Here is a 17,380-nt window from a genome sequence, read left to right as displayed (position 1 = left end):
TTCCAAAGCATACTATAATCAAGTGCCATTTTTTCCCTTTAAGTTATTTTCCTCCCCAAGATGTAAGTTGTTTAGGAAATGTATCTTTAGCCATGATATTACGGTTCATCTTGCACAGGTTTGTAGTAAAACAAATGGAAATCTTCTTTCATATATTCAATATTTAAAAATGGAAGCAATTTGTTATGTGACCTTCTGAACAGCTTAATAGACTGGTATGTCAGTCAAATTATCATACTTAACAAACCCTTCTGTTTGTTAGACCTGCAGCTTTTAAGGTTGTCCCACACACTCTTGAATTTTGCTAAACCATCTGATTATTCTTTTAGCTTGTATTTGAATTTGTAGCTCTTAAAAGAAAAACCACAATATGGATATAAACGATGACTAACAATGTATTGTGTTCTTGTGTTTCTTTTACTTGTAGCACAGGTGTGATCAAATTTCTAATTACGTTGGCTTGTTTTGGCATGAGAAATGTTATGTACGTGAACATGAAAAAACCCCGTAACATTAAATTTAAAAGGACAGGTGAAGCTTTTGTTGAAGAAAGAAAAAAGAAAATTAATATAAATAAGAAATTATGCTTTATTTACCTTTAAGAATTTACTATAATGGTATGACATAAAACCAGTGCATGTTTTCATTTTACATTGCTTTCTGAACTCTGCTTTTATCCCCTTAGTATAAACACTGTTAAAGTGTTCCTGGTAAGACTTCATTAGGAAGTGAACAAAGATACTTGAAAGTTATAGTTAGAAGTGTTTGCAATGACACCAACATTGTAACAACTGAATGGTCCAGGAAAATCTCTGTTCTGATGACATGAGAACAAAATCAGTGGACCACAAGTTTCCAAAACTGTCTGTCCACATTTTGCACAGGAGTTCATTTATGCCAGGTCAGGATGCTTAAGGAATTTAGTTAACTCAGTGAGGCTTAAGATACATGTGTTATTTCATTTGCTGTGGTCAGAAATTAAGCAGTTAAAGTTACAGTCCTTCAGCAAAATACTGAGCATTGCCATCCTGCAGTAAGCCATACTGGTTTTTTTTGTGCTTGCTGAAGGTATGTTTTTGCTGTGTTAAGAGGCTGAGGCCGTGCAAAACACAGCTTTCTTTTAGCTGTCAGTTGGTTAAATATGTTTTAAAGTACCAGGCCATTCAGATTAAAAAAGAATCAGTATTGTAGTTAAATTACGAAATTGTACCTTCTGCAGCTGTTATACACAATATACTTCTAATAATAAGCTTTAAAGCATGTGGTTTCTGTGGGATTTCTTGCCATGCATTTGTTTAACCTCAAGCCGCAACAGAGCTGTACTTTAACTGTCAGGAAAAATACAAACCTTCAGATACATTACACAACATGCAATTATTCTTTTAAGTGCCAAAGGTAGTTAAAATGCATGATGCACAGACAGTGAACAAAGGTAAATATGTCACAATATGTTACATGTAATTTATTCTTGAAATGCCAAGACATACAGTACACAGACTCTGTGAGGAGGTGAAGATAATGCTGAGTGTGTGTGTTTGTGTGTAGGTGTACATAAGCAAAGCAGTACGTGTTGCACTGGATGAGAGAAAAAGAAGGCAGCAAAACATACTGTCAGCACAGAGGATTATTACTAATACCAAAGAGTTAACATTAAGGGAAAAAGAATTTGTGTGTCCTCAAGTTTATTCTTTCTAGTTCTTTCAGTTCTTTAATAAATGACATTAACTGTCCTTATAAGCCCCACCTCTTTCATTATAAAAGACCTCTACAGAAGTCTTGATGTTATGCTGAGGTTATGTTACCTTTTTCATATTGATGATTCCAGGTGATCTGTTATGCAACAGGTATATTATGTCTGCATAACTGCTAAGGGATTTCTAGGGACTGGGTAAGATAATTCAGTCTTTTCAGGTATATAAACATTGCTAGAACTTGCCTGCACTTGGTTTCTGCAAGAGACAGAAACTTAGCTGCATGTACTAATATCTTGATATTTTCCCGGTGTTAAAAATTAAAAGGTGGCTAAAAGTATGATAAATAGATCTTTGACTCATCATGATTATGTGTTTTTCAGCACCCATAACCCAGGGAACTGGAGTGAACTTCCCTATTGGAGAGCTTCCGAGCCAGCCATATTACCATGATATGAATTCGGGTGTAAATCTACAGAGGTCCTTGTCCTCTCCACCGAGCAGGTAAAAACTTGGAATAAGTGGTAATGTGAAAACAGGTTAAATAGTATAGGACAAGCATTTCAAATGCTGTCAATAGCCAACTATTTTATAAATTTCCTCAGATTTTGTGAGCTGGGCTACTTGTATACATTACCATAATATATGTACAGATATATGTGTTACAAATCTTGTAATTTGAAGTGGTGTCATTATTGCCTGTCATTGCTGTTGATATCAAAGACGATAATAACATCTGTCAGAGTTTGATGTACTCATTGTGTCATTTGCCAAGAGAATGGCTACACATACTGAAACTGCTGGTGAGTTGTAGGAAGGTCTACTAGATGGGAACCTGCTGTCAGGGCTCGATGTCACAGGGTGGCTGCAGGCACAAAGGCTGTCTTTGAGGGCTCCCTCTTGGACCTTCATCTTGAAAGAAGAGACAGATACTATTTCCTGTGGAAAATACATTAGGACAGGTATATAAAGAGAAGATGTCTTTATCTGTAGTGTCACCCCAGCTCATGGAAGTATTTCTGCGTCACCCTAGCAAGAGGCATTTCCTAGCACAGTGGGAACAAGGAGGAGCATTGGAGGTAGTCACAGACTCTTGATTTTTTTCAAGGTTCTCCATGTGACTGCTACAAACAGTTTGATTTGAGGAACCCACTTCTTCCATGCTTTAATGTGCTCATTTCACTCAGCTCAGAGAAAGACTTCATTCCCTACCACAGAGCCTTGGGAGTACCTTGGCAGGCCCACAGAGGTGGAGAACCTACTGTGCCCTCCTCTGACTCTCAGATAACGTACTGTCTGTCACACCCCTGGGGCCCCTCAGTTTTATGAAACTGGCTTATGTGTGATGAACTTGTAAGCACTACGAACCTCTTATTGCCTCATGTTTCTACACCCCAGTGAGTCAGCAAATATCTGCACAGTATGACAGGGTTAATGGGACTGTCAGGAGGCTGGGGTGCTCTTCCAGTAGCTTCTGGTGCTTCTGAGTTATTTTGCTTATATTTCCCTATTACATTCCATTGTATTTTCATTTTGGCAGTTCACTTAGTACCTTTTAGAAATTAATAGATTATTTCTCACAGTGTTTTCTAAACAATGATAGTAACAACACCAACACTATCACCACCACTGCCATCATTAAAACCTTTATCCTAGTTTTCTCTGGCAGTCAGCATTTATTCAGTATTCAGTGTTTATTGTTATGAAGAAACTTGACTGTTCTCCACTGTAATGAAGTGTTGCCTCATTTTATATAGTGTGACTTGAAATATGGGCTTTTTGTTGTTTTCAGTTAAATATCTAAAATGAAAAGTTTGTTTCAGGTTAGACCTCTTTGAAAAGCTTAGGATTTTGACCTGCTGAAATACAGTAAACTACATTTTATCCTTACTAATAAGTTCAGAAAAGTTCCTGTTTTACCTCAACTTTATTACTAATACTTTTCCAGTGCTTTGGTTTGCTTTCATGGTTTCTGCACAGTGTTTAACACTCTCATGACACCATCTTAGTTTGGTAGGTGACAGGAACTGGTTTCGTGGTTGTCCAAGCCAAATACTCATAGACTTTTATATATTACCCATTCATTCTATTTGTGAAATATTAAATCATGTGAAAAATTCAAGCACATACCTGCATTACATATTATCAAATGCCATCATCTTTGTGGGTTAATCTGAGCTCTATTATCTACTTTATTGTTCTTTGTTTGCCTGAATTCCTTTCTATTGAAATATTTGTTAAAATCCAAACAGTTTATATACTACTACTAGCTGCATGTCATATTCACTGGCAAACCTCACTTTACTTCAACAGCAAAAGACCCAAAACTATCTCCATAGATGAAAACATGGAGCCAAGCCCAACAGGAGACTTTTATCCTTCTCCAAATTCACCAGCTGCGGGAAGTCGGACATGGCATGAAAGAGATCAAGGTGAGTAACGTGGGACCATTGTACCTCAAAATATATTCAAATATATGATAAATCTCTACAGATGCCTTTCCATTACTGTAATAAAATGATGTTTCATAAAAAGAATCATTATTTTTATGTCTAATATGTGTATTTGCTGGTCTTGTAAATGTAGTTATAACCAACCATCAATAGAGTATGGTAGAAACAACCACATCATAATTTTTCCATCTTATGACTGCCTTATCTACTGTTTGAAAAGACATGTGGCAAGTGAGGTGCTTGATATTGTTCATACTGTGATTATGGTCCCTTCCAAGCCTACCATTGTATGATTCTGTGATTTTGAGCACAACGGTTTTATGTAAAAACCAAAACTTCTCCATGCTATGGTTGAATCAACACTAGTTTACTCAGTTTTTGTTTTAACAGACAGACTGCTGCATTTACTCCATACCATGTGAGTCAAAATAATAGGCTCTTTTCTGAAGAGGCCACACATAGCTCTGGAGGACTATATCCATATGCTAAAGGGTGTTCATAAGTGGTGTGTTTTGGGTTATCAGAAGCGAGAAACACATTTGTGTGGAGAAGAAAGTTAGGGCTATCAGAACAGTAAAATTAGTTGTCATGACTAATATTAGTTGTCATATCCTTCTTGTTACCTTGATGCTTTATAAACCTAGATGACTGTGTGTTATTTTCCTGCACTTTTGTTATGTGAAAATGTGTTTAAAATCATATGTATTCATAGTGTTGGTAAGTGGATCCTTGAGGTGCTGTAGCTATTTGGAGAGTGTGGGAAATGTGCAGCAAAGTATGTCAAAGTGAACAGAGAATAAGTCATGCGATTGCATCCTTTGCTGATACTCCTATGTTTACCTTCCTTTTCCCTATCCACTGCTCACTGTAGGTCTCATTTTTGCAGTAACTACTGACTGACCCTTTGGACTTACCTCGTTTTTATATTGCTTTAGTTTGCCTTGGTTTTTTTTTACTTTTTTTTTTTTTTAATCTCCTGCTAAGTTTTCTTTCATCTTTATGTGCAAAGTAGCATGTGATTGGTATTTAATTTACCTGCCTTTTGTTTTCACATTTTCATTATCATTAGTCTCCTTTTAATCTGGTTCTGCCAGTCTCCTGATCTGTTTTCTCATCATTAGGCTGCTCCTCTCATACAATGTTTACTAATCTTTTTCATTTCTTTATCATTTTTGTTTCTCATGGAGGTTCTGATGTTTTCTTATTTCTATATGTTTACAGCATTCACTGTTGGAATTAAAAAAACCCCATACTTGCCCATAGCTTCTCATGACTGAATTTAAGAAGAATGAAATAGGAGTTCTGACAACCAGAGTCTTTCTCCTTGTGTATTTTTTTCATCTGTGACTATTACCTGTTTTGCCATGACACATTGTTACAATTTTCCATAAAAGATAGGATTGTACTTCAACCAATTTTTGTGACTCTTAAATAGTTATTTTTGTGGTTATGGAGAAAACAGTCCATTGCTCCTCTGAGATCTCCACATATGCCCTCCTTGTGAAATGAAGTCCTTTTGTGCTGCTGAGCAAGCTGTAGGGGCTTCTGAGAAATACAGTGCTCTACATCCTGCTGACAGAGCCTCTCTCAGATCATCTCTATAATTCCCAACTATCTCAATTGCTTTTTAGTTCTTGAATTATGCTTGCAAAGAACTGTGCTCTATGAACACTGGATTTGTTCAGTTTTACCAGCCTGTCACATTTGTCAGTTGTGTTCAGATTGTGCAGATTGCTTTAGTAGATTTATAGTGAATCTTTACTTAATGTCTGTACCATTGAGTAGCTAGACTTTTGGACTGAAACAGCCTTTAACTGTTTCATAGATCAGAGAGCTCCAAAAGATGAGAAAGGGAGAATAAAAGAGATATACTTGAATCAGTGTATTTTATACACATTTTTACATTTCTCCCTGCGTATCCCATTCTCCAGTGTTGCTAAGCCTAGTGAAGTTTTATCAGATGATGGACAGGTTGTATTTGAGACACTATGAGATACTTTTTTTTTCTGTCCTTAAGATGTCTTTCCGTTCTTTCAGAGGGACAGACATACCATTGTCCAGTATAAAAAAATCACTGTACTGAGAGAAGCATAAGCCTTTTGCTCCTAACTGTTTAGGTTTGGTTCCAATCACTTTCTAAGTTTGTCCTGCTGCTGCAGAAACACTGCAAGACAGTGATCATAACGTCCGTCCTTGGTACCTGGCATGTGGCAACTCCTAGTGTATTTATTGTGCTGCTAGTTTGTTAGATGCTTGATATCATCTTCATGCTAGCATGTATCTGTGTAAACCTTCTTTTGAACATAGAAGTCTTACCAGGATATTATATTTGTGAAAACCTATATTGTTTCCTTATGCCTAAAAGCAAAGATATATTAGAAATAAGATGTGGAGGTGGTTTCTATGCCAGAGAGCTCACATACTTCTTCCCTCTCTTCCATGGAGATCTGAGTGTCATATGAAGTTAGGCATAAATGAAAAATCATTCCACAGAAATCACAAATGAGAATATGCAGAGATATCTTGTCTATGGATAAGTAGCTTCTCTTTCAGCCTGGTGCAATTTTAAGTTTTCTAAGAGGAAAAAAAAATCAGAAATAGGGTTGACATTAAGATTTAGCATATTGATTTCCATTTTATTATCTGAATTTTGGACCTGACAGAGCCAAGTCTCTAACTCTGACCTGAAATAGATCTAATTTCTTACTCTGCATACCTAAGTTTATTTTCATAGGAACAGAAATGACATAGATTTGAAAGATTCTTCTATAATGAAGGCTTTTCATACCTTTATTTAGCTGTAAAGTGGCAGAATGAGATAACGGTGGTAGTTTGGAACTGGAGATAGGCACAATAAAACAATGATAGGTGCAACAAGTTGGTATAATCAGAAGGTATCTAAGGGCCGGTTATCTAACCATTGTGATACAGAGTATGGGGCAAAAAGTAATAGGTAACAAAAATATACTGAAAATAAAAATGTAACAGATGAAAATTTGCAGTGGGATGGAACAGGTTAGATCAACCTTTTATTGGTGTGAAAACAAAATATCATGTAGTTTAGTAGGCAAGTAGTCATCACGAAAAGAGTGGCTCTATATGAGTCGATTCTGTTGTAATTTTCATACTTTCTACAGCTTCTTTACTGTGCATGCATACATCAAGAGGAGTAGGGGTCAGGAGTCAGGAGTATCTGTGATGTGGTGTTTGTGAAACTACGAAAATAAATTAGCACAGCTACAGTAAAACTTTCCTCATACCATGCTCTGCTTTCAATTGTAAAACTCCAAACTTTGTCCTTATGCTGTTATCTGTCTTCTTCCTGTCATATGACTTCCAAAAACATTTTGATAGATTTCCAAATGTAATGTTTTATAATCTATTTTAAGGGAGTTGGCTGTTTGAAGATTGAATTCTGTATAGAAACAAGAAAGCATATCTGAAAAATAGGAACTTAAGGTGACATAAGGTTGGTCCAGAAAGGATTATGAGCAGTACTTCATTATCTAATGTTCTAATGTTGTTATGCCTGTCATTGTTCTAATATAAAAAAATTAAAAACTTTAATGATCCCAAACAAATATTAAAAATACTGTTTAAATTTTAATTTCTTGAAGTAAGCTTGTAAATCCTTATGGGAGAAAATGAAAGCTTGTGAAGCTATGATACCGTCTTGGAGGTTTACTTCATTGCTTTGCAAAAGCTTGTGACTATTTAAAAAAATATTTGTAACCACAAGTGTACATTTAACAATTTCAAAAACAAATTTTAAAAAAATTACTGTGTATTTACAATGTTTTAGAGTTTCCAAGTGTTTAGAGTTTCCAAGTGTTTAGAGTTTCCAAGTGTTCAATCATAGGAAGGTTTTGTGGTTTGTGCCATTATTTTTGCTATGTTAAAACACTATGTGTTTTTTTTTAAATAGATTTGAGGTCTTCTGCAGAGCAAATAGACAGGTTTATAACTGCAAAGATTTCTCACAAACTTTCTCTCTATCATTACCATTTAACCTTCCAAATAACCAACCGTCCTTCCAAAGTCCCAGAGCCTAAGAAAGTGAAAAGTCATCTTTGAGAATGGTGTATTACTTAGTGCCCTAACATGACAATTAGAAGTTAAACTTTGATATCTGCTGTTGGATCTTGTGCAAGTTTTCTCTTGTACATCCTTTTTTCCTGTTGATTGTCTTATTAACTTCAGTAATGGCTGGATCATGTCTTGTTTACATTTCTACTAATGGGAAATATATTGAGATCTAAAACATAGCTTTCCATAAATGTCCTGCAGTCCTCCTTTTTTCCAGGTTTCTATTGCTGAATTCTTTACGTGTTTATTTATTAAACAAACTTTCACATTCCCACAGTAGTGTAGCAATACTTTGTGAAACAGATAAAAGTTGCTGCATGAGTAAGTTTGCAGAGTGTTTTAGAAATTCTAAGGAGGATAAAATTTCATACAGTAAAAAAAAAAAAAAAAAAAAAAAAATCCTTGCTATTTGGAAGAGAAAGTTTTTAAAAATATAACAAAACTAGCTAATAGTAGATAAAAAAAGACTTTGGATCTAATAGGGTAAGAACTGTTGGTGAACATCTTAATTTATTACCTGGTAAGTACATCAGATACTTTTTCCGTATCTCATAAGGAAACAGCACCAGCAAAACAAAGCGCAGTGTGAGCACCTATGGCTTCCCTTCTAAAAGCTAACTTGACAAAGTACGTTAACATAGTTGCAGATAATATCAGTATTTGTCCTTGAGATTTGTTTTGCTGTTACAGTGTAACAACACAGTGTATGTTGTAAAAAAATAGAACAAGTGTTACCACCAGTACATATTGGTCATAATAAAAGTGGAGAGATTTCTGTAGTAGTCAGGATGCCTGGAAATACTGAATGTCAATATCCAATGAAGTGAATTTTAATTTTATAGTTTCTTCATCACATTCACTCTCTTACACCTCACTCACCTCTGTCAACAGTCAAGAGTCAAGATGCCAGCATACCATTAAAACTGAAACAGCTGGACCTACTTCACCCATTGATTTGCCAACAGCTGTAGGACCTCTACTTCTCAGGTCCCAGCTCCCTTTGCTGATACACCTCTTCTGGAGACTTGTCCCCTTTTGCATTTTCCCAACCCATCGGACACTCCTTACCCATTAAGGTCCTTCCTGATGGGTCTTTCCTTCTTGGGACTTTTTCTCATGGACTGTCAAATATGGATGTTCTCATTTCGGAAATGAGGGAACTGAAAGAGGAGTAGTTAATGTGGTCCAGCAGTTGAGAACAGTAACAAATCACCATGGGATTTTGGTGGCCAGTGCTGGGCATAGTTCAGGATTTTTTCCAGCTCCTGGTGCTCCTTCTGAAGGTTACTGCTTTAGAAACTCATAGTCTCCATCAGACAGATTAATTCATCTTGGAAAGGTTTACCTTGATGAGTATTTGTCGAGTACATTTCTCTCTTTTTGACTCAGTATGAGTTCTCAAAATCCTTGTATGTCAAAGCATGTTTTAAAGAAGTATATGTCCTGCTAGTAACTTATGTTACACTTGCCTTTGTATTTTTTAATAGTTCAAAATACTCTAATCAATGTAAACACATACACATAACTTTCATATATATTTATATCTATATCATGCATAGCTTATGGATCAGTCTGAATTTTCTGTGGTTTTAATGAGTGCAAAGTAGTCAAAAGCTGCAAGTTTTTATACCTTGCATTTGTAAAGTTAGAAGCACTTTTTATCAAGAGTAGCTCTTCAAAAGTGTATTCAAGGTCACGGCTTCTCTTAGCCGGTTGACTGCTGAAAGTTTCATCATGGTAAAAAGCAAGAGCATTAGCAAGGAAGGCTTTCTTGGGAGACCACGAGCTGGGTTCTCCTTTCTTTCCCTGGTTGCAAAACAAGATGTTGACAGTATTCAATGAATGGACATAATGTCGACAAATTAAAAACCAATAGTTCTAACATGGTAGTGATACAAATATAAAATTAATTGGGTATTGGTTTACTGCAGATTTACGTAGTGGCCATTTTACAAGAAAAATTGCTTGGATATAAAATAAGTTAAACTATTTTTGTAAATATGAAAACTGCTTTCTTATCTTTAGGGCTTGAAAATAGGCAAAGGAGATTTCAAATGTCTGTTTAATTAAAAAGGCAGAAAATGAGAAAGAATTCCATTAACAGGATGGGGCAAAAAAGTTACCTTAAAGAGGAAAGTTACATTGTGCATTATTGAGTGAGAATAATGTTAAGTTTACAGCCTCTCAAAAAACAAAGGAACAGAGATTATATCTGTGTTTTTGTGTTTAGAGTAGCTTCAGACCAATATACAACTTCTTGTAAGAATCTTCAGATATTCAGAGGGGCAGACTGGGAAGTTTATACTGTGGGCAGAGCAGGGACCTGACTTTTCCTTTGTCCCCTGTACACTTCAGTTTCTAAATGGATGAAGAGTAATACAACAGACAGAAAGACAAATACAGTAAGAAGCACATAAAAATACTTGTGCTTTTTTTTTTTTTTTTTTGCATTCCTGGAAATGGCTGTTATTTGCTCAGTAAAGTCACTGTAAAAAATATAGATTCTTTGTCTTTTATTTTGACCAACATATTTTGCCAAGGCCTGTTGCTTACTGTTTTCCATGTGTGATTAGTGAGTTGGACACACTCAGGACTGGCATATACATGTCCTATATACACCACTAAAAGTGAAAGGATACTTTTCTTGCATACATAGCACTTATGAGATGAGATGAACTTTATATTATGGCAATATATTGTTACCTTGATGATGACTAGACACTCTTTGATCAAAATTAGTGATCGAAATGCATATCTTAACACAAGCTTTGGTCCAGGAACTATTGTATGTCTTGTTCCAGTGCTGCTGAATAAAAGATTACATTAGTATTTTTGAAACTGATCAGCTCCTACTAGAAACTGTAGGTTAAATGTTATTCTGCATGATCTAATCCATGTGATGCAGAATCTCTTAAGTTGCTAACAGAACAGATATTACTAAATAATGTGTAAGGGATCATAGGTGTCTGCAATAACATTTTTTTGCAGGTATGGTACAGCCATGAGGTGGAAAAATTAATTTAGCCCACACATGGTAACTTTTTTTAGGCAACTTTCCTTTTTGTCTTCCCCAATAGATTTTTTATGTCTGTGCCATGGATGTAGATACATTTTGAAAAGGTTCTTAATTTTTCTTTTTTACTGCTTTCATAAAAACTGTGTAAAACTTGACCAAGGTAGTATATTTCAGTGTGAGTTAATGATTTTATATCAGTTCAAATCCATTCCCCAGATGGATCTACAATTAAATTAATATAGCACATCCATTAAACCATCCTAAACTGTAACCAGTAAAGACTATAATAGTAGTAAAAAGGAGATGCCATAACCTAAAGGCTTCTAAATCAACAACTTCCCTTACATTGTTCTATCTCAAAAGCCTCTTTAATCGTACTGCATTTGAAATTGGGAATGCTTTTCTGAGTTTTGCAGTTAAGGTTACAATATTGATTTCATTTGCTAGCCAATTTCCTTGGATTCTCAGCATTAATGAGATGTTATAGCTGTGGATTTTTCCTTGGAGTTTGGATGTCTTTCTGTAGGATGATTTAATACATGACTAAAATGTACTCTAAAGTCTTCTTAATTTGGCTTTTTAATTAAATTTTCTCACAGTCTCCTATAGTGCTCTTCTATCACAACTGTCTACTATGATTAATAGATAATGAAATGGCCCAGTCTGTTTCTGAACTGTAAAGTTAAATTAAAAAGTAGTTGAATATCTAAAGTACACTGTAACTCCTTCAGGGCAGAACAAATTCCTTGGAGGCTTATGTAGGTTTATTAACGACATCTTTGCTATAGCATGTTCTTTGTGGCACCAACATTGTATTTTTAGTCTCGTACTTCTTAATCTCTGTTTCCAAAGTCTGTCTCATCACTTGCGGTGCCTACTGTGTGTTTATCAGATAGCCCCCCTGATGAGCTCTGAGTTTCTCCTAAGTACTTCCCATACAACATATTTTTCTCCTCACAAGAAACAGTGCAGGTATGATAACATAGTCATGCTCGTTATGAACCTTCCCTGGGAAGTTTACTGTTATTTGGATGAGCAGTGGCAAAGTACGTTTGAAGGATGAGGATGAAGAATTGCTGCCCACTGTTCTTGAAGAACAGTGTGACACAGTTTCTGTCTAATCTTAGTGGGAATAGATGTAAGTTTAAGTAGCAACAATCTCTGTTATAGGATTAGGTTCATATGTCCTATCCTACTGTTAAACACTTTTTGAAATTGCTTTGGGATGTGGATGTTTTTTGATATTAATGCTCTAATCTGACCGTCATATCTATCCTCTTCAACTGCCTCTTGTTAAAACTATTTTTTTTTTTTAAGTTATTTTTAGGAAATGTATATGTAGCTTTCCTAGTTACCCTATCTTAAATAGCCATGCACCAGAATCATACTTTTATGGGGATTGGACTAGATGATCTCTAAATATCCCTTCCAACCCATAGTATTCTGTGTGTGATACTTTTAAAAAGCTAGTGTATATAATTTTCACAGGAACTGTGCTGAGTTATTTTGCTTTCTGCCCATAAAAATAGAATGATCAGTAATGCAATGAAAAAACTTGGTTGTCCAACTTCATAGTTAGTCACACAGCAACAAAAAACATTCTGTAACTTGTTTGTATAGAGACTCATATGGGTTTTCCACCCATTGACCTACCTATCATACCCCCAGTATGCAGGGAGTTACAGGGGCAGGTAGATGCAACCCTTCTATCTTTTGTCCAACCTCCTTTCTGTTGAGCAAAAGAAAGTCATCAAGGTTAACACATCCCTCAGAATGTAACTGTTGGCAATAGAATACAGTATTCTGCAAGTTTATGTATGAAGAATGACATGTTTACTCCCATTAAAGGGTTTCTGACTATTTTATTTCAATTGTCTGAGAGTTCTTACATCACCTTCTTCTCTTATATATATTAATACTCATTGTGCAATGCAAAATAAAATAGTGTAATTCATTAGAAAAGATTATTAGAGAATGAACAAGGAAATGATTCAATTGCTATTTTAAGAAATTTTAATTTTTACCCACAGCTTGTAGTACTGAAAACAGCACTGAAAGAAATTGTAGTCTAGTTCCTGTTCTTATATTTCTCAGTAGAAATCACAGAAGATAGTACATTGAAATATTTTCTCTGTTGTGAGGTGTCAAAATATCACAGAAGAGAGTTTGATTAACCTTGGGCATGGTTCCTGATAGGCAAACCAGTGTAACAGTCTGACAGATTGGATTGTGCAATATCAAAGGTGTGCCTGTCAAAATAACATTGGTACTAAGTAGAGTGATTTGAAGATACATAATTATAAAGTCTTTGTACACTGAAATATTCTACTCTAGTATAAAGTCTTTATTTATAAAATGCATTTCTGCATTTAATGTAGCAGTAAAGATCAAACTCAGATCAAGTTTTTAAATATGGAGAGAGCAGCTCTCTTTAAAACTTAACACTGTCTGCTCCTTGAGTTGAGAACACTATCAGCTGCTGAGCAACATGCTTCTCCATCTTGATATAAGACCTCACTGTTTCTCCTGAAAATGAGTACAAAGGCCTTCACATTAAGAATTTCTATATGTTTCAAAAAGTCATGGAACAGAACTGATCACAACTTTCTTGTTCTGTTGCTGTGTTTTGTTTTTCTGATTTTTCATTCAGAAAAAACATTAATTATCAGAAATGATTTTTCCATGGAAATAAATAAATTTTTAGGAGGGCTTCTCTGTAATCCCATATAAAATTTACAGTGAAGGAGAATGAAACACCACAAGCCAGTGTTTAGAGTGCAGATTTGGATAATGAGAGAGCTAGATGCAAAGCCTGATATCTGCCTGATATTGAGCAGGAATTCTAGCAAGGCTTTCTCTGTTCTAGTCATCAAGTATCTGAGACACCAAGCTATTCAGGCACATCTGTCTTTCTCTCCTATATATTCCCAAAAATATGTCACCACTCCTTTTTTATGAAAAATATAAATGAATTAAAATGTTTTTATTTTCAGGATTCTGGGTTTCTATCCAGCCCCCATGCCAAGTCTTTAGAATAGATATAACAAAGCCTTTTTTTAAAAAATGAGAGGTGGTTGTGCTTTAGAGTCACAGAGTTTTTAGCGTTTTTAGAGTCAATATTCAGTGCAATGTGCCTTAGTGAGACCTACAGTTGAAAAATACGGAATGCTTACAATGTTAAAGGAAATCAGACTGAACACATCTGAAAATTGGTGATGTTGGCTTTGCCTGTGCAGAGTGGCTCTGATCATTCTTCACATGTAGCGGTGTAAGACAAAACTGATTGTCCTGGGCACAGTGGGATTTTTCATGATTCATCATCATCATTCAGCTGACGTGAATTTGAAATTTTACTTAAGTTTTCACACCTGATGCAAGTGTGCCTACCAGACGTGGTGGAGGCAGTGGAGAGCAAGATCCATCTCAATGTGATGTACCTGGTATATCCTGCCACAAGAAACTCTCCTATGTGCTGCCTCTGGAAAAAAACAGTTTGTTTAATGCTGTAGCATGAAGGGATTACTCTTCTAGCTTGCCAGTGATTATACAGACTCTGTAGTTTTCCTGACTTCACTATGGTTAGTCAGAAATGATTAATGTTTTATCTTGCTTTCTCTGAAGGTTATGCTACAGTAATGACTTGTAAATGAATCTGCACTGAGTGTACCTTGTGAAGAAAGGCTTGTGAAACTAAGCAGCAGAAAAGACAATAGTTCAAGAGTAAAGTGAATTTCTTGAAGAAATTTATTATTTGGTTACAGTTTCTTCTTACCCTTCTGATGAGTGTGTCTCATGAACAAGAAAGAGAAGCTGCCATATTGATGTGGTGAACAAGAAAGCAGATCAGGTGTCTCGAAACACAGAGGTGGATGCTTGAGCTTGCCCTGGATCACTGCTTGAATCCAGTAAAGTTCTTCTAACAGGTGGCTTGCTGAGTAGTGTGCCAAGGTGGCGTTAATCCAGGGAACTGTGTGGATGACAAGCTGCTTCAGACTGACGAAGAGGGTCTTTGCTTTGATGAGAAAATTGCCAAAACTCATGTCTCATTAGTGTTTCCTAAGGTTCTTTGGAAGTGAACAACGGTTTAATTAAAGGCTGATGTAAACATGTTTCTGCACACTTTCCCTGCAGCATTTTATCACGTTAGAGTTGATCAAAATTGTTGCCTTGGGCTGTCTTGAACAGCTATACATCTGGAGCGCCATTTGTGCAAGCTGCTGATGAACAGGCTACATACGCTATACTTCACAGCAGCTCTTCTGCCTTCCTGTGTAGACAGATTTACCTTGTTGGAAGATGACATGATCTAATTCTTTATTTACGTGAGCCTTTTTTTTTCTTCTTTGATGTGATGCTTTAAAATATATAACATGCCACCTGTTTAGGTGCACACATACTGTACCTTCATAGTAATATGAGGCTGCAGGCAAGAGTGATTTCGAAAAGCACTGATGATTTTTTTAAAAGTGCTGTTTTTTCATGTTTGAAGAAAGTTCTCATCAGGACAGGACATAGAGTCTGATTAATGTTGACCTTAGGATAACTTTGTTCAAGTACTTTTGGCATCTTGATGCTTTTTAACTATTTAGCATTTTCTTTTTACAAAAGTCTAAAAATAAATCACACTTGAAATTGTTTTATTTTCTTTCTCAATGTAATAAAGATTGGAATCTCGTTCCTGAAACCTTGACACAAACATAAGAGCAAGTGTGCTATTTTTGAGACCTCTGTCATTCACTATGTGGTATTTAGTATGTAACGGAGCTCTGTGTAGCTACTAGACTATATCTTGTGATGTGAAAAACTGCTTTGCTTCTCCCCCCCCATTTTTTTGCAACTGGTAATCATCTTAACTAGTAACTTCGTAACTTGTGGGTTTTTTTCTTCTCTTGGTCAAGGCTGAGCTGTCTGCAGCCTTTCTTCTTAATCTATACAAACAGTGACTGTTCTGTCTCTGCTGCTGACTGCATCTGTTATTCGGCAATGGCAGGAGCAAGAATGCTCTGTTATGATAACCAGGCACACACAGGGCTCAGGGTGGGAAGGAACTATCTGAATTATTCTTAAACGCGAAGTGCATTTTTTTAACAAAGAAGCTGCTCCCTGCACTTTAGCCATTATTCTTTGCAATTGCCTATGCTGTATATATAAAAATGTTTCTGAAAGGCCTTCATGTTGGTGTGATGTGTAGTGTACGTTGAACTTGCTATTTTGGTGGGTAATGAGTATTTTTATGGCAGTGCTGACTTTTCTATTCCTCGTGACCAGTCGCGTTCAGCTTGATGAGGAAGCAGTTTTCTGCGTGAGAAATTGCATTTCCTTTGTAATTTATGCTGTCTGTTTTCTATGTGCTAACTGCAATTCTTTCTTCCATAAAATAGGAGCGGGAATAAATTACACATTTTTAAAGTGAATGCAAGGATTACCATAGTCACCAATCTCCTTTTCAGTAGATTCTTTTCAAATTAGTGATGCCACTGGGGGGTTAATGGATACTCTGATTACATTGCACTTCATATAGCATACTTCTTTGGAGCAGCTAAAATATTTTGGTTTTGAAAAACACAACAACTTTGCTTGTTTAATGAAGTAGTGATCACCAACCGAATCAAATCTCTGTTGCATTCCAGAAATCGAAGCTGCTGACACATGCAGACCTTCAGGAGTTATTTTATTGAATACAAGCTTGAAATAAGGAAAAGATTTTACACTTACAGCCCATGATTTGGTTTTTTCCTTAGGGAGACTGAAGTGTGGTACTTTTAATTTGAAATAAAATTAAACTGTCCATTCTCTCTTCTGTGATTTCCTCTATGTAGTAGAGTCAACAAGATATCTGGTCACTAGCAAGTTCTTTGACAACTGTTGATGACTACAGTGGTGTCTACAGGCTACTTGTCACACTCCTGTAACATTGCAGCATTTCTGCAGAGACAGATTATGCATGCACAGAGACAGAGTACAATAGCTAGTTATTTTTTTCTAGGATTTTATAAAATCCTACATCTGTTGTGGAGGTGTAAGAGTTTTCTTGCTCTGGTGGAACTAGGGCCTTATATGAGGAATCTAGGGCTGTTGTTTGAATAGAAAATAAAGTATAATGAAAAATTTGAAAATAATTCCAGAATTAAGGT

The 17,380-nt window shown here is 35.9% G+C and overlaps 1 protein-coding gene across 4 annotated transcripts in view; it reads left to right on the top strand.

The window, feature by feature from the left end:
- The window catches only part of NFIB (nuclear factor I B), a 178,792-nt gene that overhangs the window by 115,680 nt on the left and 45,732 nt on the right, over positions 1-17,380 (top strand). For all 4 annotated transcript variants that reach the window (XM_062017371.1, XM_062017370.1, XM_062017374.1 and 1 more), the window contains exons 5-6: positions 2,075-2,195; positions 4,005-4,123. In XM_062017371.1, the coding sequence (XP_061873355.1) occupies positions 2,075-2,195; positions 4,005-4,123 (240 nt within the window). The remainder of the gene's footprint in view (positions 1-2,074; positions 2,196-4,004; positions 4,124-17,380) is intronic.

This window comes from Colius striatus, chromosome Z (genome assembly GCF_028858725.1).
Source record: "Colius striatus isolate bColStr4 chromosome Z, bColStr4.1.hap1, whole genome shotgun sequence".
NCBI lineage: Eukaryota > Metazoa > Chordata > Aves > Coliiformes > Coliidae > Colius > Colius striatus.
Note: the sequence above shows the minus strand (reverse complement) of the source record. Positions and strands in the feature narration are given on the sequence as shown.